This window comes from Rattus norvegicus, chromosome 12 (genome assembly GCF_021556685.1).
Source record: "Rattus norvegicus strain SHRSP/BbbUtx chromosome 12, alternate assembly SHRSP_T2T, whole genome shotgun sequence".
Taxonomy (NCBI): Eukaryota; Metazoa; Chordata; class Mammalia; order Rodentia; family Muridae; genus Rattus; species Rattus norvegicus.
The window spans coordinates 41,030,397-41,055,186 of NC_141545.1; the positions used below are offsets into that span (position 1 = coordinate 41,030,397).

Below are 24,790 nucleotides of genomic sequence, written 5' to 3' on the forward strand. Positions count from 1 at the left end.
GCTGCCTCACCTCTTTCCCTTCTTGTCCACCTGAGAGAAGAGCTCATCCCTGTCTGCGGTGGATTTGTCATGCTGGGCCTGAGTGTGGCTGCCATTCTCGTCTCTCTCCTGACTCCCAGGATGTATCTGAGGATAATCCCTCTGGCTCGGCAGTGGTGAGCCTAGTGAGATGGGCGTGCAGCTCGCTCTGTTGGTGGACGAGCCATTCCTCAGGACTGCTTTGGTGCTGCTGCTGTACAAAGGCTGCTAGGGAGGGCAGCCCCAAAGTTGAGCCTCTGCTCCTTGGCCGAGGTGTAGGCTCACTGCACGTTGACAGGAGAGCCAGGCAGTGGCTGCCTCCTCTGTGCATCTCTAGCTAGCACTGCCCAGGAAGAAGTGCACCTCACAGCCTGCCAGTCAGCCCCAGGGCACAGTGGTGGTCAGCAGCTGCCTGCTAAGGCTGTCCCTGAATCCCCAGGTAGCACAGGCCCCAGTTGGGGAAGTACACCACCACAGTGTGTTCCCAGCCTTTGGGTACTTCCCCAAAGGTGAAGAGGTGTGGCCTAGCACCACACCTCTGTCCTTTTCCTGCTGGTCCATTCCCTCAGCCTGTGGAAGCAATTCTTACTGTGAGCAACCATCTTAAGACAATGTCGAGGTGTGTGTCAATAGTCAATGTTACAACAAGGTGAGAAATTACAGGAATCGTAGAATTCCTAGTTTACAGAACCCATCCAAATAGAACATTATTTTTACACTGGTTCCTCCTAAATTATTTGCAGAAGTGGCTTATGGGAATCAAGTGCACCAGGCTCTGGTTCTCAGTTGCAGCTACCAGTTTACGATTTTCTCACTATAAATATAAGACAAGACATGTTGAGGCTAGAGAGATGGCTCAGGGGTTAAGAGTATTTTCTCTCATAGAGGACCTGGGATTGATTCCCAGCACCCACTTAGCAGCTCACAGGCATCCATAATTCTAGCTCTAGGGGATCAGGCCCTCTTCTGGCCCTGAGATAGTGCACGTGTACATGTACAGGCAGGCCACTCATCACACTCAATACATCTTCCTTTCAAGATGGGGTCTCTCTATGTAGCCCTGGATATCCTAGAACTCACTTTGTATGCCAGGCTGGCCTCAAACTCACAGAGATTCATCTGCCTCTGCTTCCAAGTGCTGGGATTTAAGGCATGCACCACACAGGGCAAATCTTTTTCTTTTTTAAAAGAATTTTATGTTTTGTTTTACCCTATACATTTTTTTTTGTAATTTTTTTCCTTTGAATTTATTTACTTCTCACCACATTGTCTAGTTCCCTCAGATCAGAGATGAACAAGCACATGGTCCTCTGTGTATCCAGGTTTGCACTCATGGATAGATCTTAACTTGCCATGTCTGTCCTTGCATGTATTATACAGACCGCTCATTCTTATCAATGTACTACACCACTATTGGTACTTCCCCTTTGCTGGTTCTAGAAGATCGTTTATGTCATTGTGACATCTGGCTCTTTTTTCTCCCTGTTGGATTTACTTATTTACACAATCAATTAACTTTTGGTTTTTGAAAAGCTTGTGTGTATGCCAGAGCCCAGAAGAGGGTGTGTGCCCTGGAACTGGAGTTATAGGGGGTTACGAGCTGCTAGTGCAGGTGACAGGAGCTAAACTCGGGGGCCTCTTAAGAGCAGCGCATGTTGCTGTTCCCTTGCTTTCCTGGTTTTGTAAGGACGAAGTTTCTTATAATCAGACTGCCTTTGAGCACTCCATGTAGTCATAAAGCACTTGAGCTGTTTATCCTCCGTCTTCCAAGTACTGATTGCAGTACCACGGTACCTGTCTCAGCCACTGTTCTCACCACAGCACCTCTCACAAAGGAAGCAGTAGCCAGGGCTTGCTGCTGGTTCAGAGGCTTAATGCACTGTCATGGCAGGAAGCCTGTGGCAGGCACAGCAGGCTTGGTGCTGGAGAAGTAGTTGAGAGCTACATCCTGATCTGCAGACAGAGACAGAGAGACAGAGAGACGGTCACAGACAGCAGCCTGTGGACGCCACTGTTATTCAGACCACTACAGCACCTATTTCTAAGTAGATGTCAAAAGATGCTTTAGTTCTGGACATGAACCTGGTGTTGCATGCATGCTAGGCAAGTGCTCTCTCTACCCTTTGAGCCACATCCCTACTGTCTGCTTTTTGTTTTGTGTTGCTGTGTTTTGTTTTGCAGTAATATTATCTAGCTCGGGCTGGTCTCAATTCAAGTTGGGTTTTTTTCCCTCAGACTCCTGAATGTCTACAGATGACTGACTATCTGAATGACTACAGATATGTGCCACCCTGCCTGTATTAATGAGTCCACTCTCACAGTGCTTAATGGAGTCAACATACCAATTACTTCCACATGCCATCCACATATCAATCTTGCATCCCACAGCTCACATTATCACCCTAGTATCTTTATTTCCCATGTTGTCATGGGCCTTCCCCATGCCTACTACTGATTGGTCTGTGTCTATGTCATTTCAGCCCCTCAATTCTGTCCATCACTCTCCATCCTTGGAGTCCAGCCTGCTGATCTCACTTCTGTAAACATTCCCAACCCACTCAGTTATAACCTCTGTAGGATTCCTCCATCTATTCCATTCCCCATGTCTTTGGTCTCTGGACACTGGCCGTGCCGCTTTGCTACTGAGTCTTTGCCATTGGCCCTCCCTCTGGGTACCATTGTCTCTCCTCTGTGACGGGAGCCAGAGGGGAGAGCTTACTCTGACTTTCTCACGCGTGCGCCATAGAGCCCACAGAGGCTTTCTGTGCAAGCACCCGGGGGCTAGCAGAGACTCTGCTTGCTTTTCCTGTGTTTGTGGTGTCCAACATCGGGAACTTTCATTCCTGGTGTGGTAAATATCAATAGGTAGGATCCACATGAAATCTTGAAACCTTTGATAATTTTAAGAGGATTGCTGGGCATGGTGGTACATTTCTGTAATCTCAGCTCTTGGAAGACTGAAACAGGAGAATAATGAGTTCAAGACCAGCCTGAGCCAAATAAAAAAGATTACATAAAAGGTTCTTGAGACCCGAGCTTGAGAATCGTCGTTACAGATGCAGAAGCAAAACACAGCAGGCTGGTGACAAACTGAGTCAGAGGCAAGCAGGTTGTTCCACAAGATCCCTGCAGGTGGTCAAGGAGAAAATGATCAAAGCCAAGCTTCCTAATAAAGAATACAGGCTAAAGAAGACAACTGGTTCACTTTTTAGATCGATTGTACAATATTATCAATAGCCTTCTGGAGAGCAGTTTGGCAGAATGTCAGAAATACATGTTCCGTTTGACTATGTCTGGGAAAATATCCTATAGAAGTTACGGAACGGAGTGTGTATTTAAGGTGGCATGGTGACACAAAGCTGCAAGATCCTTGTCTCAAAAAAAAAAAAAAAAGTGAAGAGCCGCTGTCTCTGTGTTGTTTGTGCGTTATTTAAAAGCCCAGAGATGCCCCAGAGTTCACATGGTAATTAGAAGCAGTGTCCAGGAATGAAAACATTGGAGAGTTTTCTCTCCTTAATTAGCCAGGAGCAGTAGAGTACTTAGAAGGCCACCTCTTACTTCTTTGTATGGAACTGTGATTCATGTGCCCCTGACTATGCCCTCCCCTAGGTACAGTGTACAATGAAGGCCAAATAATAACCGGTTCTCATAGAGTCGGGTGAGTAATTCGTGGGATTGTTCCTCCACCAAAAGCATTTCTAGCTTTTACCTTTTATAAATAGTCATGAAGCACAAGATAGGGAAGGGAAACCGGCCTAGATGTTACACGGGTACCAGATGAGCAGGGCTGATTTCATCCTGGGCACTTTGCCCAGGACACTTTTAATAGAACATATAGTTACTCTAGGGGTGCTGAGGCTGTGCATAGATCTGGCTTACACATGTATGCTTTAAGGGGGAATTAGCGCGTTATTAGACTCTAGGGACTTTGCTATTGCTCAGATTTTTTTTTCCAGCATCTTGTGTAACCCAGCCATTGAAAAGTTGCTGTGTGGGACTGGATTCCTGAGTAGGAAGACTAACTTAATTATAGAGAAATATTTGGGAGCCAGTCATGGCGGTGCACGCTTTGGAAAGTGGAGGCAGAGATCAGTTCAAGCCTGGCTACAAGGGTCAGTGAAACAATCGCCTGCCCCCCCCTTCCTGTGTGCACATGTGCTTTCCTGCCTGATATATGATCAAAGGCAGTGTGTTGTCACATACCTGTAATTCCAGCACTAAGGAGGCCAAGGCCAAGTGCCATGTTAAGGTTCAGTCTTGCCTGGACTACATAAGGAGACCCTGTCTCAAATCCACAAAGAAAACAAAGAAAAAGTATTTTTGAATTTCCTTTCTCTAAGACTCATTTCCTAAAACTGTGGATGGCAAGTTCATGGGATGGTGTAACAGAATTTTGGAGACAGAGAGAGAGAGAGAAAAAAAAAGAGAGAGAGAGAGAGAGAGAAAGAGAGAGAGAGAGAGAGAGAACAGCAGTAAAAGGTTTAGAACATACAGTAACCAAAAATCAATTCAAAATCAAATCTGTACAAACATGTAATGGATCTGTAGTATTTCTGGCAGTGCTAACTCATGTTGTGTCATAGACCTCTCTGCAGCCTTGCTAGATCTTAAAAATGGCCGTCTGAGTTGCTGTCTTGAATCTCATTGAAAAATATTGTCAAATTTACTTTAGCCTAAGACTAAGACAAAATTTTCTCTCATTTTAAGATGTTATTCAGTAAAAAAGTAAAGTTCATTACTTTATTAAGTAAGTTATTTATTAAACTCACCACCTTCAAAATTAGTTTTAAGAAGCACTGTGCTGTCATGTGCATGCCCTTAATCCTGACACTGGGGCACAGAGACCAGAGGAGCTCTGTAAGTTCAAGGTCAGCCCAGACTACATCACAAGCTACATCAGGACAGCAAAGGCTGTTCACTAGTGAGAGAGACCCCGTCTCCAGAAATCAAGAAATAAAACAACACAGAAAGCAGCACGGTGTATTCTCGGTGGTGGTGACCATCTCGGGTGGGTACAGGAGGAGCTTGGTTTTATGGAAGTGGTTGGTGTTCTTATGGCAGCCCGTCCTACAATAGAAAATGTGATTGTGTAGTTAGTGAAATGCCACTTGTGTTAGAGACATGACACAGTAGGAGACCTGGTATGGCAGGAGTGGGTGTCAGCGTCTTTTCTGTTTCTCTACTACTACTACTACTGTTTCTCGTTTGCCTCCAGCCTTCGCTTCTCTTTTATGGAGCAGTGTCTCAGGACCTGTGCACAGGCTGTTCCTACTTCCTGGGATGCTAGTGATGGCTGCTTTCTCCTCCCTTTAACATCCTCCCATGCCTTCACTTTTGGGGTAAACATAACTTACACTGGGAAGCGTCCTATGAGCCCCTCCTCTAACCCACATCTCTCTTTCTGACCTTCCCCGGCACAAGTTTAGCTGCTCCGTGCTCTCAGGGCTCCTTCAGGTCTTTGTAAACATGGATGGTTTTCTTAAGCTTGACGAGTAGAGAGCCTTGTTCAGATTAGTCGTCTCTGCCACCGTGCTGTAATATGTGATAAGTAATGTTTATCGTGTGACTTTCTTGAAATATTTTATTTTACTTGGCTCTCCAGACTAGTTGGTATTTCTTGGTGATGGGTCTTTAGTGTATCGGAGCCATAGCTTGGCTATCACATGAAGGTAAGTGACTGGGCTTCTGCTAACATTCAGTATTTGTCACTTCTTAAAGTTTAGGATGAGTCCCTATGCTGGGCCTGAAAATGGGCACAGGTGTCTGTCAGGCGGCAGGTAGTCACTGCTGCTGACCCTGGTTCAGTGTCGAGCCCAGTGAGCCCAGTGCACTTCTAGCATAGTCATTCATAAGACTGTGACGGGACCAGGGCCGGAGCCACTCACAGCATCTTCCCTCTGCTTTAGGCCTTTGGACTGTTTGGGGTTCAATTTCTGGGTTTTTTTTCTCTTATTTCTTATTTGTAAAGTTTGAAGTGAAGAGCTTTTCTATGAGGACTCATCACTTCAGTCGAGTTCAAAAATGAAGATGTGTATGTTGGTTTTTTTTTTTTTTTCTTTTTTTTTTTTTTCGGAGCTGGGGACCGAACCCAGGGCCTTGCTCTCGCTAGGCAAGCGCTCTACCGCTGAGCTAAATCCCCAACCCGTGTATGTTGTTTAATTAAGTAGTTAGTCTTAAGGCCTGAGAGATGGCTCAGTGATTAATAGCATTCGTTGTTCTTACAGAGGAACCAGGTTCATAGCTGGGTGTGACGGCACATGCCTGGCCAGCCTGGTCTACATAGCAAGTTCTAGGACAGCCAGGGCTGCATAGAGAGACCTTACCTGAGAAAACAAAGAAGAACCAGGTTCAGTTCACAGCACCAATGGGGAAGCTCACAACACCCGTCTGTGACCTCAGTTCCTAGGGGGTCTGACACCTCCCTGGCTTCTCTCTCTGCACTGCATACAGTGCACACTCACAAGTGCATAGATATCAAGGGTTAAGCCTCTACTACTTTCCTAAGCTGGGTTTTTATGTCTCTGTGATTCATGGACTGCTGAAAAAGAGGAAAAAGGCTTTCTAATGCAATGAGTTTATTTGTAATGCTTGGGTTCTGTTTTGCAGTTCAAGAGATACGTCAGTAAACTTCGGAGCAAAAGCACAGTTTTCAAAAAGAAGCACCAGATAATAGCTGAATTTAAGGCTGAATTTGGCCTCTTGCAGAGGACAGAAGAACTTCTGAAGCAACGTCAGGAAACCATTCAACATCAACTGGTAATACAGCGTTATCGTGGCTGCTAAAAATACCGACGTCAGGAGGCTTATTTTATGGCTTGTAGCTTTATGCTGAAGTCATTGTTTTTACTGGAAAATCATCCAATTATTAATTTTCTTGGACTAATTACAGAGATGTCATATAAGCTGATTCATTTATTTTTTTAATACAGCAGTAAGCACTGCCTTTTAAAAACTATGTGTGCCTACTTTGGGGTTATTAATAGAAGTTGGAAGTCCAACTGGGTTTTTCTTGGTTAGCTAGTTAATATGAGTAAAATTATCATTCCAAGCGGATGACTGTAAAACATTTATTTATCATAGCTCACACATGCACTTCCAAGGAAAGAAATAGCCAGGGAAGGTGCTGTGTGGAGTTTGCCTGCAGGCTTGTTCCTTGTGTTTGTGCTTTGGTTGGCACGTAATAGTTGAAGCATTGCTGTTGAGCCGCTCTGAACGCCAGGTCCCTGCAGTTCTCGTGGTGTGACACTTTCCCCCCTTTCCCCCATGGGGGAAGCTATTTCATCAGGACGCTGCTGTGACCTGCAAGCCTGGTTGAGGTCAAGGGCATTTCACTTTTCAGTGTTGTGATTTAAGACTAAAATTTACAGTGAACCAAACATGGATCTCACAACACTAGTTTAAAAATTGACAGTAGCCCCTGCATTATTGGTCAGACTATTTCCTAGTGTCCTCTTGGATCCCTTAGCCTTGACTTTAAATCAAATATTTGCGGATTTCCAGTTTCCTCTTGTGCTGTAGAATTCTAATTCACTGTGGCTGCATAGGTTATTGGCCTCTCTCCTCCCTCTTACTTGCACTCCCATGGCATCTGTCTTAGTCCTCATGCCGCTCCCCCTCTTCCTTTATCATTGGTGTTACGTTTGTTCATTGTGTGTGTTCACGTGCATGTGTGGATGTCACAGGACGACTTCTAGGGGTCTGTCCTCTCCTTCCACCACATGGGTCCCAGGGACAGACTCAGGTCCTCAGGTTTTACAGCAAGTGTCCTTATCCTGAGCCACCTCAGTGGTCCTGTGTCTTTATCAATCATGTGTGTCACTTTTTCTCTCTTACATTCCAGAGTCTTGTTTCTCAGAGTGCTTTACTCTGGACTGTTTTATTGTCTTGCTCTTTGGACCTTCCTTTGTTCTTAGATTGATTTATTTTCATGTGCATAAGTATTTAGCCTGTGTACATGTGTGTGTGTGTGTATGTGCGTGTGCGCCCCCCCCCCCCCCCGCATGTGTACTCAGATCCCTTGGAACTAGAGTTACAGATGGTTGTGAGCCGCCATGTGGGCGCTAGAAACCAAACGTGCGTCCTCTGGAAGAGCAACAAATGCTCTTAACCGAGCCATCTTTCCAAGCCTGTTTTTCTACCTTCTGGTTCATTAATCTGTGTGTGTGTGTGTGTGTGTGTGTGTGTGTGTGTGTGTGTGTGTGCGCCTAGTTTGCTGTTTAAAACATTTATAAAGTTCTTAATCTCACTTATTTTATTTCTCCATTTTTGAATTTCCAGTTTATTCTATTTTATAGGTCCTAATTCATGGTTTCAAGTTCCTATCTACTAAGTTTATACAGACACCCATTTCTCTTGCCTATTTTTTTTTCTTGTTTTAGGAGCATGGTCCTGTTTCTTTATTCTTAATATTTATTAGATGTCAAAAATTATGTATAATTATGGTTCTAACTATATTAATTTTCCATCCAAAGGAGAATTTAATTTTTTTTCTGAAGATCACTTTGAGGGGTAATGTTAGAGCTGATTTTCTTCTAATTTTTATTTACTCATAAGGACAGTCCATATACTGTGAGAGATTTTATTCCTCGAAATTGGTTGTTACTATTGGGCCTGGGTCTGGCTGTTAGGTTATCCCTACTCTCTAAGATGCAGCCCTCTGAGGCATTAGCTGGAAGCCAGGACATTTACCAGGGTGCCTATATGTTGACAAGTCTTGAGGTCTACCTCTGTCTCCATAGTCCTGTGGAAATGCTGAAATCTGTCTCTCTCGTAAGCAGCCATATGCCAGTGTCTGCTCCATCTCTTGAGTGTTGTCCTCCTCAGTGAACAGCTGAGGAGTTTGATCATGCCCACAGGTGAAGCTGCTCGCAGAGCTGTGTGCTAATTACCTGTGACTCCTTCTTCTCTTTTATGCCCATCCTATTGGCAGCCCAGAAATCCAATCCTTTGGAATATTCAATGTTTTTATTATTCTTTGAGATAGCATCTTACTGTGTAGGCTAGGCTGCCCTGACACTGTGTAGTCCGAGCTGGCTTTGAAGTCATGATCTCCTGTCCCTAGTCTTCTGCATGCTGGAATTACAGTCACGTGCAACTATGCTGGGCTTCCAGTAAGGTTTTAAAACTTGCCATTCCTCAGAAACTCTCATTAGATCACGAGAGCCTTCAATTTTGAGGTGTTCTCTCTCTCTCTCTCTCTCTCTCTCTCTCTCTCTCTCTCTCTCTCTCTCTCTCTCTCTCGTTTTTGAGACAGGATTTTTCTGTGTCACCTTGACCATCACTCTGTAGACCAGGCTGGCCTCTGGCTTTGAGTGCTGGGATCAAAGACACCCACCACCACCCAGCTTGAGTTCTTTTCCCACTCAGCCTTTCAGCAGTATTTAACAAAGTTGACTGTTCTCTCCTCCCTGAAACATTTTTCTGCAGGCATTAGGAGCTGGCGCAGTCTGTGCTTGCCACATAAGCAGGAGGACCTGAGCTCAGTCCTTCACACCATGTCAGGGTGAAGCACACCAGTGCAAGCCTGGCACCAGGGTGCAGAGTCAAAGACGACTGCAGGGCTCACTGGCAAGGCTGTACTCAAATCAGTGAGCTCCAGGTTCAGTGAGAAGCACTGTCTCAAAACACATGGTGGGGAGCAATTGAGAAAGACACCAGGGGTCAGCCTCTGCACACATGTGCAAGCTCACACACGTGTATCCACACATACATTATTCCACTCGTCGTCATCCAGGATGTTGCATTCTCAGGTTTCTCTTCCAAAGGTTGCTACTCCATTGCTGGGGTCCCGCTTCCGTGCTCCAGCAGAGCTTTGCTCAGACGTCGTGTACCTTCTGTGCAACATCTCATCCCCCCTGGAGTGTGCTGTGTTTCCTTGTTTTATGTTGTGTGTCTTCCCACTAGAAATAAGCTAGTTCCACTAGAAAGAAGAGCCCAGCGCTCTATACCAGTGACTAGAACTGTGCTCAAAACACAGTCACCCGTGAGTGCACGCGTTCTCCACGTGTCTATTGGGGGCACCGTGTGTTTCATGTTCTGCACTAAGTAAGTAGCCGTATTTGAAGTCTGGCATTCGATACGCTGCCTCTGCTCTCAGGACAGAATGGCAACTTTGAGTGCAGGTTTGTATAAAGATGCATTCCTGGAGGACATCAGAATGGAGGTCAGAGCAGATTGTCTGTTAGGATTCTGTACAAAGTATGTTAGTCACAACTTTTCAACAGAAATAGGAAGTATTTCTTGTGGGAGGGAGATGCCAGTACTCATGGCCTGTCCGTTTCTTATAGCGAACCATTGAAGAGAAGAAGGGCATCTCTGGTTACAGCTACACCCAAGAGGAGCTTGAGAGAGTGTCGGCCCTGAAGAGCGAGGTTGACGAGATGAAAGGCCGGACCCTGGACGACATGTCAGAGATGGTAAGGGCTTCTGTCCTGCTTGCTTGTTCGTGTGTGTGTGCGTGTGCACGTGTATGTGTCTGTGCGTGCGTGTGCATGTGTGTGCATGTGTGTGTAATTTCAGTTAAACATTTAAACATTCATCTCTATACAGTATTTACTGTCTATTCTTTTGCCACGTGCTTGTATGGTACCAGGGGTGGAGCTCCTGGGGCAGCAAGGGAAGGCCCGAAGGACAGACACACAGGCACATATAGAGAAAAGCTAGGGTGGGGTGTCCAGGCTCCGAGAAGCTGCTGCTGCTGCATACCTGCTTAGCTGTTTATTACACACAAGGAAGAAGGAGGAGCATAGCTGCTCCGCTTAGGAGCAGTCTCTGTAGGGTAGCAGGCTTCAGGCTGTAAGCATTTACAGGGGAAAGCTACGGAGGGCATTTTCGGCACACACTGTAACTCTCACACTCAGGCCACAGGAAGGATTTGACTGGGGAAGGCCTTACCGTGCTCTGGGGACTCGGGCGTTGGTCCTGGACATGCTCCGCTCACGTCAACAGCAGCACACACGCCACTGGAGACCTCTCTCTCTCTCCTGCACTCTTTCATATATGTGGTGTTTTTATGGAGAAATTGTTCCATTAGAATGTTTGACTTAAAATAGTGCATAACTTGTATCTTAATTTAATATTAAAGAAATAGTTATGTTAAAAATAAGTACTGGAATTATTTCATCTTTGCATATGTTTTTTTTTCTTTTTTTTCTTTTTCTTTTTTCTTTTTTCCGGAGCTGGGGACCGAACCCAGGGCCTTCCGCTTGCTAGGCAAGCGCTCTACCACTGAGCTAAATCCCCAACCCCTGCATATGTTTTTATATTGCAGTCATTTTCATCAAGCATCATGATATTAAAATCTTTTCTTATTTATTGGTAAATAGTCCCCAAACTCAAAGACTTTCCTGAATTTATCCTAGAACTTTCTGGATTTTGCCCAGACCTAGTTTCTAAACATGATTAGTATAAAGGAGGCCTCCAGGACCCCTATTCTGTCAGTTCTTCACATTCATATAGAAAAATCACGCATGCATATTTGTGCTCATTTTACCTGCCCTCCTGATTTGCACGTCTCATAGACAGTGACATAATGTGCACACAGGTAACCTGCAGCTGCTTTGTGCCTTCAGTGTTAGCTTACAGACATCTCAGAATGGTGGAATCATGGTGACTGACATTTAGAGCCAGCAACTGTCCTTCACCTCGCTAAGGAGTTAACATCTTCTAGCCAGGGCCTAGTCACATATCTGTAATCCCAGCACCTGGGAAGCAGAGACAGGTAGATCTCTGTGAGTTCAAGGACAACCAGAGCTACATAGTGAGACCCTGTATTCTCCCCAAAAAATAAGAAGAAAAGAAATCAACATCTATCCCTTTCCTATTATTTGGCACTAAAGTAAGTAAAGTGTCTATTTCTGTAAGTCTTTATTTAACTGCAGTGGTATTTTTATGTATGCGGCATTTTTCATTTTTTTTTAAATGCCATGTGTTTTGCTTTAAACGACAGGTAAAAAAACTGAATTCCTTGGTATCAGAAAAGAAGTCAGCTTTAGCCCCAGTTATAAAAGAACTACGGCAATTGCGTCAGAAATGTCAGGTAAGTTTGATTTTGGTGGTTTTAGTTGCCTTGCTTGGATATACCAGTGGACGCTAAGTATTTTATTTGGGAGATAGTGGAAAGGAAGTTAGTTACAGAACTGGTGTGACATCGGGCAGGGGTGACAGGCCCGCAAAGGTCTTTTTGGATTTCTGTCACTTACTTTGTCATGAATCAATGAGGACTGAGAAGGAATTCCAACTGAAATGCGAAGTGCAGCCAGATGAGACTTTTAAAACTCATTTGCATTTGAAAGTGTAAATATTAAATCTCATTCTGTGTGGTCGAGCGAAGGCAGACTGCCCCAGAACTAGCAGGCGGCCATGGAGGGGTGAGCCCACTGTCCTGGCAGCACAGCAGGCGCCACAGTGGGCTAAGCTCCAGGCAGCTACCGCGGAGTTCGCTGTACCCACGGTCATAAAGGACAGGGAGAGGTACGGCCTCCACAGCACGGTGAGCGGCCTCTAGCATTTGGTTAGTGTTGCTGCTCCATCAGTCTCTGCGGTAATTCTGAGTGTGAGTGTGAGCCATCCTGCTTGTGCCTGAGGACGGAACTAGAAACCAGTTCTATGTGAACACCATCTGTCAGAGTTAGCTCCAGAGTGGAAAATCACATAGACTTTGAAGTCAGTTATAGACATCACTTCCTTTTTATAGAAAAGGCCCCACCGTCTGAGATAGGTTTAGAAGCTTATCTAGACAGACAAATGGGAGGCAAATGTAGGGTCCTATTCTAGTCTACAAATGCTCCCTCCCCTCTCCCTCTCCCTCTCCCTCTCCCTCTCCCCTTCCCCTCTCCCTCTCCCTCTCCCTCTCCCTTTCCCTCCCCCTCTCCCTCCCCCTCTCCTCCCCCTCTCCCTCTCCTCTCCTCCCCCTCTCCCTCTCCCTCTCCTCTCCTCCCCCTCTCCCTCTCCCTCTCCCTCTCCCCTTCCCCTCTCCCTCTCCCTCTCCCTCTCCTTTCCCTCTCCCTTTCCCTCCCCCTCTCCCTCTCCCTCTCCTCTCCTCCCCCTCTCCCTCTCCCTCTCCCTCTCCCTCTCCTCCCCCTCTCCCTCTCCCTCTCCTCCCCCTCTCCCTCTCCTCTCCTCCCCCTCTCCCTCTCCCTCTCCTCTCCTCCCCCTCTCCCTCTCCCTCTCCCTCCCCTTCTCCCTCTCCCTCTCTCCTCTCCCTCTCTACCTCCCCTCCCCCTCTCCCTCTCCCTCTCCCTCTCCTCTCCTCTCCCTCTCTCTCTTTCTCTTTCCATGGTCTTCCTCCCATATTTTTCTGGAGCTCTATGTTCACACCCGGCTGGCCTTGGATTTAAAGAGATCCACGTGCCTCTTCCAAGCGCTAGGATTAAAGGTGACCGCCCGCCCCCCACGTCCAGCCTGAAATGCCTTATCTCAGCCTGTCTCATTACACACTGCTACCATCACAGAGCACTCAAAGGGTTACGCTCTCTCAGGTTTATGTTCTAAGGGATATGGTAGCAGCACATAAGAATTCAAGCAAGATGAAAGAAATCACATCTAAAGAGCAAGTAATGGGGGTTGGGGATTTAGCTCAGTGGTAGAGCGCTTGCTAGGCCCCGGCTTCGGTCCCCAGCTCCGAAAAAAAAGAAAAGAAAAAAAAAGAGCAAGTAATGTATATATTAATATATTGTAGAACAGGCCTGAGAGACTCTAAGAAAGTTTTGAGCTGTAGGAATGTTGGCAATGGGGACTTACAGGTAGGGATGGTAAAGTTGATGTTAACAGTATTTATTAAACACCAGCTATGTACCTTGTACTCTGACATTTCTCATTTGGACCTTACAAACAATCCAAGAGACAGGACTTATGGAAAGAAAGGAAGGAATGGAGGGAGGGAGGATAGAAGGGAGGGGTGCAGGGAGGCAGGCATAGAGACTAGAGACTTGTCTAAGGTTGTGTTGTGGCAAACGGTACTATACTAGTAATGTAATGTGACCCCCGAATCTCTGGGGAGTCTCCTCTGTTTCTGCCACATGCCAGTCTTCTTACCACCATTTCTTTTTCCACATCATGGTCTCCTACTCTTGCGGGAGCTAGTTATGCCTCGCACCAGCTCCCACTGCCTTATTGTTAAGTATCTCACACAATGGCCTTTCTGTTATGCCAAAACGTTCACCTCTAACTTCTCTGTTGTCCTTGATTTTATTTGTTTGCCTTGTGGTGCTTGAGATGGAGTCCAGGGCCTGTCATATGGTAGACAAGCATTCTTCGACCTACCACTAAATATTCCCTATTTCAAAGGTTTCGTGTGTTTTGGTTTGGTTTGACTTTAATGATTTGCAGATGGAATCCAACTTTTTTTTTTTTTCGGAGCTGAGGACCGAACCCAGGACCTTGTGCTTGCTAGGCAAGCGCTCTACCACTGAGCTAAATCCCCAACCCCGGAATCCAACTTTTGACACATGCCAGGCAAGTGTCGTCCCAGTAAACTACATCCCTAGTCTAACAGCCATTGTTTAAATTCAAATCGTTGTTAGTGTTTGGGAGAGGATCTGACTCTTGCCCAGAACTCAAGGGCTAAGGGAACCCCTCATCCCTTAGGCCGTGCCTTTTTATTTTGTTTTATTTCTATTTGTTTTAAGTGAAGATCTTACTGTGCAGTCCTGGCTGGCCTGGAAGACACTGTGTTGCCCAGGCTGGCCTTGAGCTCCTAGAGGTCAGCCTGCCCCAGTCCCAAAATGTTGGGATTAAAGGTATGTGCTACCATGACCAGTGACACTATCATTTGTTTAAAGACCAAGAGCATTTTAATACACTGTACACTGTAACTTTAGTGGGCTATCCTCCAGTATTTCCATTGTACTGAGAATGCATTCTAAAATTAAATTTATAACTATTAAAAATCAAGAGTATCACCAACTCAAGATTTACAACTTAACATTTATCTAAATTTTTATAATCATCTGTAACTAGAATAACATTTTAAAAAGTTTATTTTCCTAGAGGCAGTTCTATAGCTGTGTAGTTAAATGGAATAATTACCTGCAGATGTAATCGTATACTCAGTTTAGAGTATAGTCTAATAGTTTAGTTTTCTTGAAGTACTTGTTATCGGTTGATTGCTCTTTTCTTAGAAAGTAAGGCTAAGCTGGCTGTGGTAGAGCTGGAATGATCAGAGGTTCAAGGCCATCTTTGGTTACATCTGCACTGAACTTGAAGCCACTATGGGCTCCATGAGATCCTGTCTCAACAAACCCTCCAAACCCTAAAATTGTAATGATTCAAGCTGCACAGCATTGTTTAAGGGAGAGTAGGGAAGACTGGGGGTATGGAGCTCAGTTGGTAGGGTGCTTGTCTAACAAGGCAGAGTCCTTGCTGTAAACCCCAGCACCAAGCCAGTCTGCACCTGTGGCAGACACCTGGAATCCAGCACTTGGGCTAGGATGGTGTGGAAGGGAGCTGAGGTCATCTTCGACTACAGATGCTGCTGCTGTAGAGGGGTACGCCGCACCCCTGCAGCATTCCCTCCATCCTAGGCCGAAGGCATGGATGGCTCCCATCCCTTCCAGTACCTTCCCTAAGCTGCTAATTCCTAAAACACAGCAGCCCCAGATTACCTTGTAGGTCTTATTTCTAGGCACTACCTTCTGCCATTTAAAGTCTCAAGGTGGCTTAGAGCACCTGCCACCCTCCCAGAAGTCAGAGTCTAGGTCAGAGCACCCACACAGGGTGCCTCCCTTGTTCTGGCCACCGTGGGCCCCTGCCCATATGTGACAGACAGAGATGTATGTATGTACATGTACATGTAAGTAAAAGTAAATGTTTTGTACGTCTGTACAAGCAAGAAAGTTCCTTTGTTCTGTGACTTTCTTGCCCTAGTTGTGAGTGAGCAGAATTACTAAGGCACTGTCCTGCTGGTGTCATGCCCTTGATCCCAGCACTCAGGAGGCAGAGGCAGGAGGATCTCTGTGAGTTCAAACCGAGCCTGGTCTACAGAGGGAGTTCTAGAACAGCCAGGGCTGTTATACAGAGAGAGACCCTGTCTCAAAAAAAAAAGAAAGTTCAAGGCCAGCTAAGGCTACCTGAGAACCTGTCTCAAAAATACTATTTTTCCTATCTGCTACTTCATCAGAGAGAGAGAGAGAGAGAGAGAGAGAGAGAGAGAGAGAGAGAGAGAATAACTTAATAGAGCCTTAAATAGTTTCTAGAAATTTTATGGAAGTTAGTAAATAGATTTTATTTGTTTCTTTGTCTGTCTATTTATTTATTTACTTATTTACTTAGTGGCAGAGTCTAATTGTGTAATCCTGACTGGCCTGGAATTCACTATGTAGACCAGGCTGGCTTTGAATTCACAGAAATTCACCAGCCTCTGCTTCTCCTCCCGAGTGCTGGGACTAAAGACATGTAACAAAGTTTTTTTTAATTAATTAATTTATTATTATATTTGTATTGTGTGTGTGTGTGTGCGTGTTTGTCTGTCTGGGGGGACAACTGTGAGAGCTAAAGGAAATCCTTGAACCCCTGGCTCTGGAATCATAGATGGTTGTGAGCTGCCCCGTGTAGGTGCTGAGATCTGAACTCAGACCCTGTAAGAAGAGTAATTAGTGCTTAGTCTCTGAGCCAGGCCCAAATTATTATTTAATGACTGCCTTAAATTTGTTTTATATATACTCACTTTATAAAAGTCTCTCTCTTTTTTTTTTTTTTGGAGCTGGGGACCGAACCCAGGGCCTTGCGCTTGCTAGGCAATAAAAGTCTCTTCTTAAGGGGTAGGGATGTGCTCAGTAGTAGAGCTTTATGGAGCATGTGAAAAGCCTTGTGTAAAGTTCCCTAACACACACACACACACACACACATATACACATACACACACACATATACACACATACACACACATATACACACATACACACATATACACACATGCACACACACATATACACACATGCACACACATATATACACATACACACATATACACACATATACACACATGCACATACACATATACACACACACCTATACACACATATACACACATACACATATACACACATACACATACACATATACACACATACACACACATATATACACATGCACACACATATACACACATGCACACACACATATATACACATACATACATATACACACATGCACACACACATATACACACATATACACACATACACATACACACATATACACACATACACATACACATATACACACATATACACACATGCACACACACATATATACACATACACACATATACACACATACACACACATATATACACATACACACATATATACACATACACACATATACACACATGCACACACATATACACACATACATATACACACATATACACACATATACACACATGCACACACATACACACACAAGCACACACATACACATACACACACATACACACATACACACATATATACACACATACACACACACACACACGCACACACAATTATCTTTTCTGTATCTTTTTTTTTGTGGTTCTTTTTTTTTTTTTCTGTATCTTTTTTTTTTGGTTCTTTTTTTTTTTGGAGCTGGAGACCGAACCCAGGGCCTCGCGCTTCCTAGGCAAGCGCTCTACCACTGAGCTAAATTCCCAACCCCCACAATTATCTTAAATATGAATTTGTATTAGAAAGCAGACTGAAATCAACCCTGATTGACATGGTGATAATTTTTGCTGTACATTCTTCCTTCTTCTACTTTACACATTTTTAGACAGATCTGAAATTAGATGTTGCTGTGTGATACAATCTGAAAGGCGCATTTTAATAGATAGGTTTGGCTTGTTTCTGTTTACTGACGTACAGACATCCTGGTCTTGGCGCTAGCACGTTATGTGTGCATTTGGAGTTTAAAGCCTGTACAAGTCTTTCTCTTTTGCTCTCATTTGTGTGTGTGTTGGAGTGACTGTGTTCCACCTTGTGGTTTTCTTCTAGCCATTGTGTGTCCAACTTCACCACCAATCACCCTTGCATTAGACAGCATCTATTAATTCCCTCCTTGAAAAGTGAGGAAACTGGTTTGCTTTGGTTTTGTGGTCTTTTTAACTCCCTCACCCACCTCCTCTGACAACGGAGTTTAGTTTGGTGTGTCGTCTTAGTGTTTGCCTGTGTGCTTTGACTGCGCTTATGCTCTGGCGTCCTTGTACTCTCCTGTTTACTCCTAGAAGTTCTTTTAATTAGAAAACCAGCATCCTTGTCCTGTCTTCTCCTTCTTTCCCCTCTTTCTCCCTTCAGGCATTGCATCATCCCTGCCTTAGCAGCCTCGTGTCCCTGATTCCATCCCCCCGCCCCCTTATTTAGCTCATATGTCTGAACTACAGGTCTGATGTTCTTCCCAGTGTGTCTTCATGTCCCTTCTCTTTGTAGCCTGTCCTCTAATAGAGCCCTCACAAATGACTCCAAAGACCAGTAGCCCCCGCCATGAGTCCTGGTGTGTTCTAGAGTTTGTTTGCATATTTCCACAACAGTTTAGTCGACCACGCTTTCTTTCTTTGAGTATTTCTATAAAGTGTTTCTATAAATAGTTCTGCAAACTACAGGCGTTAAATGTGGCCGTACAGTAGGTTTGAGGCCAACCTGACTTTGCTAGTTTGGTCATGAAAAGAATGTGTCCATCCCAGTTGTTGAATACAGGATTTACCGAATCACCAGGCTTCTTAGAAGTGTTGAACTTTCTGGTGGATGATAGTTGTGTTTAATAGATAACATCTCACAGAAACTCTCTAGGTGGAAAGAATTCTGGAGGTGGGTATTGGTTTCAATACTTAATAAAGACTAAGTTAATTAACATCGTGAGCCAGTGTACGGACTTTAGAATGATCTAATACACACACACACACACACACACACACACACACACACACACACACACACACATGTACACGGATTGTTATCCTCTGGCATTTTATTTTCTTATTTCTAGTTCCTCTTTATACTGTCATGTCTGCTTTAGGTTCACCCCATGGTTACTGTTGCTCACCATTGCTGCCTGTGTTTCATACCTTCCTTCCAAGCAGCCACCCTCCCTGAAAGTCATTCATTCATTCATTCATTCGCTTGTTTGCATGGGGACATACAGCGGTCAGAAGAGGGTATTAGACTCCCTGGGGTTAAAAGAGGTGGTGAGGCTCCTGACAGGGGCACTGGGAACTGAACCTGGATCCTCTGAGAAAGCAGCAGCTGCTACAGCTGTTGAGCCAGCTCTCCAGCCCTTAATTTTTTCCATTTATTTATTATGTGTATGTGTGTGCAGACTCATGTCTGTCTGTCTGACATGAAATGACTGAGCAGTTCACAACCCTCTTCCTTCTAAGAGCCAGGATAGCAGCTGGCCGCCATGCCCAGGGCAGAAGGTGGTGGTTATTCAGGAGTTTTGCCTAGAGTTTTAGACTAGTCACAAGCTAGGGGCTAGTTTTGAGCTAGTATCTCAGCTTGTAAGTTCTCAGACCATGTAGGTGGAGAAATCCAAACCTTAAGTCAGCCTGAGTTCATGTACCCACAGCAGCCAAGATATATCTTGATTGAGCTGCATTTTAGATTCACATTTTCATATAATATTATTAACTATTATCAGCCAGTCGTGGTGGTTTACACCTTTAATCGTAGCCCTGGAAAGGCAGAGGCAGGCAGATGTCTGTGGGTTCAAGACTACTCTGTCTACATAGCAGTAAGTTTTAAGGTTTTTACAAACTAGAACTGCATGTTCCCTGATATTTTGGTTTGTTTCTAAAGAAGGTTCTGTAAACAACTGTAGCAAGTTCATCTTCGTGAGTACGCACAGCTGCTGCCCTTTCTCCACTTATGAGACATACGATTGTTACATTCATTTATTTATTCTGTGGTGTGTATGTGTGTGTACATGCATAGATGTCAGAGGTCAACTTGTAAGAGTCAGTGTTTTCCCACCGTGTGGGTCCCAGGGGTTGAACTTGGGTATCAGACTTGTGGACAAGTCTGTTACCCACAGAGCCACCTCACTGGCTTCCACTTTAGCTCATGGTAATCCACAGAGCCACAGCTCCTCTCCACAGCTTTCACTGTGTTTTAGTTATGCCGAGCCATATGTAGTCCCATACCACAGCGACTGCACACGCAGCAGGACTCATGCTTGTAAGTTCCCAGCGTGTGCTCCTGTTTCCAAGGACCGTACTGTGGGACCAGGGTTGTTTCCGGGCTAATTTAACCCTTCCTCTTTAACCCCTAACCCTTCGGAAGTTTCCAAACTGTGGACTGAGGACTGTGGGGTCCTCAGTTCCAGCCTCTCACCCTGCATGTTCCCAGTAGTTTGTCCTACCCTGTGGATGTTACTATCCGCCTGTGTGCGGACTCCTTTTCCCATGATAACCACTGCCTGCCTCTGGTTCTAAGACTGATGATTCTACTTCCTTGGCAATCCAGTTCACCCTTGGATTTCAGGAGAAATTTGCTTCTCCTTAGCTAGCATTTGCAGATACTTATCGTCCTTGTGTATTTGCAGATTTTCAGATTATCTTCTTCAAAATACCTAAATAAACTTGGAAACCACTAAAAGAGCTTGAATTCATTCTGACTGCCCTTTATAGCAGTGCAATCTGGGCAAGGCACTGACCTTTCTGGGTGTTCTCTAAGCCATCTGTGGAGGTGGCAGCGGCACCCCCTTCAGTGCTGTAGATTTAGTTACTGTCCAGGTTCTAATCGGATTCTGAGGTCTTACACAGCCCACGGATGTCTTCATCCTCCCTCTCCCTAGTCCCAGACTCTGTCCAAAAATGGACCACTCGTTACATTCCTGGATTCTTCTTCTCCTGCGCTTCCAACCCTTACACACAGTGTCCCTTTCTTTTTAAAGCATCTCCTTTCCCTTGCTCACCTTCCCTAACCATTCTTCCTAATCCCTCATTCTCCGATTAGATATTGGTTTCTCAGGACGCTGTCCCCACTGATTCCCCAAGCCTGGGTTAGGTCTGAGAGTCCTGTGCTCCTGTGCAGGCCATGTGCCCGTGCCTCTGAGCGTCACTTAGGGGTGAGCTGTTTGTGTACTGTTGTGTCCCAGCTCCTAAGCAAGAGCCTGGCACACAGATCAGTACATGGAAGCCGTTGGTCTTATCAGCCCCTCCATTTGTCACAACTCTCAAATGTCCAGTTGTATAAATAACTCTCGAGTATGCCAGGAAGCTGAGCGTTAGGTTACAGGACTGACAGGGCGCACATTGTTTCCGAGGCACGTTTTCTGCCTTTGTTTTTCACTTAATCGTCTGCCCTTTCAAACTAGGAGCTAACCCAGGAGTGTGATGAGAAGAGAACCCAGTATGATAGCTGTGCGGCAGGCCTTGAAAGCAACCGGTCCAAATTAGAGCAGGTAAGAAGAGGGCTTTAACAGTTTACCAAAGCTGCCCGCACGTGCAGGGCACCCACTCAGTGTTACTACATTCTTACATCTTTACCGTCGCCTCCCAGCATGCCTCCAAAGTACCCGAATTCTCATTCCTTTAAGCTTGGTATGCAGACTCTGACGTTCCCATCTGTATGACTACCCCCAAAGCTGAAGGCCCATTTTCTCTTGGCAGACCCTGTAGTAACCATCTGTCCACTCGGGTCTGCCTTCCTGTGTTTAATCTCCTAGAGCAGACTTGGTGTCATATGTAAGCCACCCCCCACTGGCTTCCCAGTATACTTGACGTAAACCTAACCTTCAGGGTACGTTATAGGGGCTCCAGATGCCTGGTCAAGGTCATATCTTTGTCCTCCTCCTTGTCGAACGCAGTGGCCTTGTGTCTGAACTTCAAACTGGCCAAGCTCATTTCTACGTCCAGGTTACCGTGTGTGCTCCTGTCTGCCTGGGACACTCAGTGTCTTCTTCCCCATTGTCTGCAGCACATAGATCTCAGCCGGAAAGTCAGCTCCTACTCACACACATCCCGATCACTCTGCCTTTTGTTTCCCACCTCCTCTCCCCCAGGCTGACACGCTTTACTGTCCCATCTCCCCAGTGCCAAGTTGTCCACATGAACCTGCATCCACTGGGAACAGTCTTCATTCCTATTCCCTGTTTATGAGCGGAAGGGCCCACTTTCTTCCTCACTGCTGTGTCCCTAGCTCTCACAAGAGTGCTAGACACTTAATAAGTGAGTAACTGAAGTTAGCACCTGAAGTCAGCGTGCTAGGACTAGTCTCAGTAGAAGTTAACAAGTGAGTAACTGCACCCGAGGTTAGAGCGTGCTAGGACTAGTCTCAGGACCCGAGCCGCTTGCCTCCGCTGTTATCACAAATGAGCTCGTGCTGGGGAAATGGTTCTGATGGTTGCTCCTTTGTTCTTTCAATAATCTGTTGCCCGTGTAATATATACTGTAGGAAGTACGAGGACTCCGTGAAGAATGTCTTCAAGAAGAAAGTAAATACCATTATACAAACTGCATGATTAAGGTAAGTCAAAGAGTGGGGTCAGAAGCTGTCTTGAAAAAGTTTAAAATTCATCCTTTTTTTTTTTTTTTTCACTTTTTAGTCGGGTCCTTCATTTCCTTTGTGTCCATTAGGCCATGAATCCATATGGACTGGGCTCCAGCAGCTCGGGCTCCTTTCCGTTAGTCCTCACAAAGTGGGCTTCTCTGGGTGGCGCAGGCTGGCGCTTCAGCTGAACCCAGGTGCCCTTCTCTTTGGCTTCCTTTTTCTTCTGATCGTTCTCCTTCACCCGCTTCAGGAAGCTGTCTGTGCTCTTCGAGTGCTCGATGTGCTCAATCAGCATTGATCCTCTTGGCCAGAATCTTGCCCTTAACTTTCTTGTTTACAGTGATCCCCACAACGTGCTGGGTGACATTGTAAACTCTTCCGGTTTTGCTGTGGGGCATTCCTTTTTGAACAGTGCCCATTCCCTTGATGTCTACAACATCAATGTTGTCATGTAAATTCGCATGTATGTGGCCAAAGGAACAGCTCCATGTTTCCTGAAAGGCCTAGAGACCATATACCAAGTACCACTCCTCTTTCCTTTTGTGTTTGTCATTTTGGTGAGTTACTGGAAGATGGCTGCCGCGGCCGAAAGCAAATTCGTCCTTTCTTTAGTTTGTGTTTTGAGACAGGGTCTCTCTATAGTTCTGGTTGTCCTGAAGCTTGATACGTAGATTAGGATGCTCTAACTCAAAGAGATCTGCCTGCATCTATTTCCTGCAGGCTGGGATGAAATATGTGCACCACCATACCTGACTAAGAATTATTTCATTGATTTATTGATTGTGTATGTAGGTGATCATATACACCGTGTGCCCTAGTGCATGTGCAGAGGTCAGAGAACAGCTTACAGGACTCAGTGCTCTCTTTCTACCGAGTGGGTGGGTGCTGGGGATTGAATTCAGGTTGTCAGACTTTGTGGCAATGGCCTTTACCCACTGACCATTTGTAGGCCCCATCTGAGACTCCCCGCCCCCAGTATTGACGACTCCCTGAAGCTTGTGTTTGCATTTAGAACCTAGAAGTTCAGCTTCGCCGAGCCACTGATGAGATGAAGGCGTACGTCTCTTCTGATCAACAAGAAAAGAGGAAAGCAATTAGGCAAGTGATTTGTGATTTCTCTGATTGACTCTGTGTCTGCACCTATAGAGGGTTTCTTAGTGAGATGGGAGCACACAGAGTATTTTAGCTATCAGGTGAGATGCTAAGCTGCTGTTGAAGGCTGAGTCTGAGGATATGGTAGCCCTCCTAACAGGGTAGGAGTGCATGCGATTGTACTTCTTGCTTGCTTTTTTCATGTGCTAAACATATATATTTATATAAAATAGAAAATGTGTCACTTAGCCACTTCTAAGTATGCGATTAGTGGCCCTGATGACATTCACCATGCCGAGCCATCAGCACTGTCTGATTCCAAAGCCTTTCACATTTCATTAATCATTAATCCCCCTCCAAGTCCCAGGAATATATGTGCTCTCTCTAAGCATTAGCATGTTAATGTCCTCTCTTTAAGCACACATGGCTGGGACTCTGGTCATCTACCTGTTAATTTGCGGTGTGACAACTGCCGTTTAGCTAGAAGCATGTGGCTGCAGTGTGCAGCCTCTGCAGTGAGAACCATGTGTAAATACTGCAGTGAGGACAGCGTGTAACAGTGCAGTGAGGACCATGTGCAACACTGCAGTGAGGACCGAGTGTAACACTGCAGTGAGGACCGTGTGCAACAGTGCAGTGAGGACCGTGTGTAACACTGCAGTGAGGACCGTGTGCAACACTGCAGTGAGGACCGTGTGTAACAGTGCAGTGAGGACCATGTGTAACACTGCAGTGAGGACCGTGTGTAACAGTGCAGTGAGGACCGTGTGTAACAGTGCAGTGAGGACCATGTGTAACACTGCAGTGAGGACCGTGTGTAACACTGCAGTGAGGACTGTGTGTAACACTGCAGTGAGGACCGTGTGTAACACTGCAGTGAGGACCGTGTGCAACACTGCAGTGAGGACCGTGTGTAACACTGCAGTGAGGACTGTGTGCAACAGTGCAGTGAGGACCGTGTGTAACAGTGCAGTGAGGACCGTGTGCAACACTGCAGTGAGGACCGAGTGTAACACTGCAGTGAGGACCATGTGCAACACTGCAGTGAGGACTGTATGTTAATATTGCTTAGTCCTTGAATAGTGAGCTTTTGTAGTCTCACTGTGGCCTTAGTCTTGCCTAAAAATAATTTATTTGTAAAATATTTGCAAGTTGTGATAAACTGTAGATAAGCCTTCTTCGCCCTTCATCACAGTTAGATGTTTTCTTCTTACTCT

The 24,790-nt window shown here is 45.3% G+C and overlaps 1 protein-coding gene across 8 annotated transcripts in view; it reads left to right on the top strand.

The window, feature by feature from the left end:
* Ift81 (intraflagellar transport 81) overlaps nt 1–24,790 on the top strand; it is a 79,334-nt gene that overhangs the window by 35,269 nt on the left and 19,275 nt on the right. For 6 of the 8 annotated variants that reach the window (XM_087579073.1, XM_087579072.1, XM_087579075.1 and 3 more), the window contains 6 exon segments: nt 6,625–6,774; nt 10,305–10,433; nt 11,966–12,055; nt 21,307–21,393; nt 22,386–22,457; nt 23,494–23,579. In XM_087579073.1, the coding sequence (XP_087435199.1) occupies nt 6,625–6,774; nt 10,305–10,433; nt 11,966–12,055; nt 21,307–21,393; nt 22,386–22,457; nt 23,494–23,579 (614 nt within the window). 8 annotated transcript variants of the gene reach the window in all.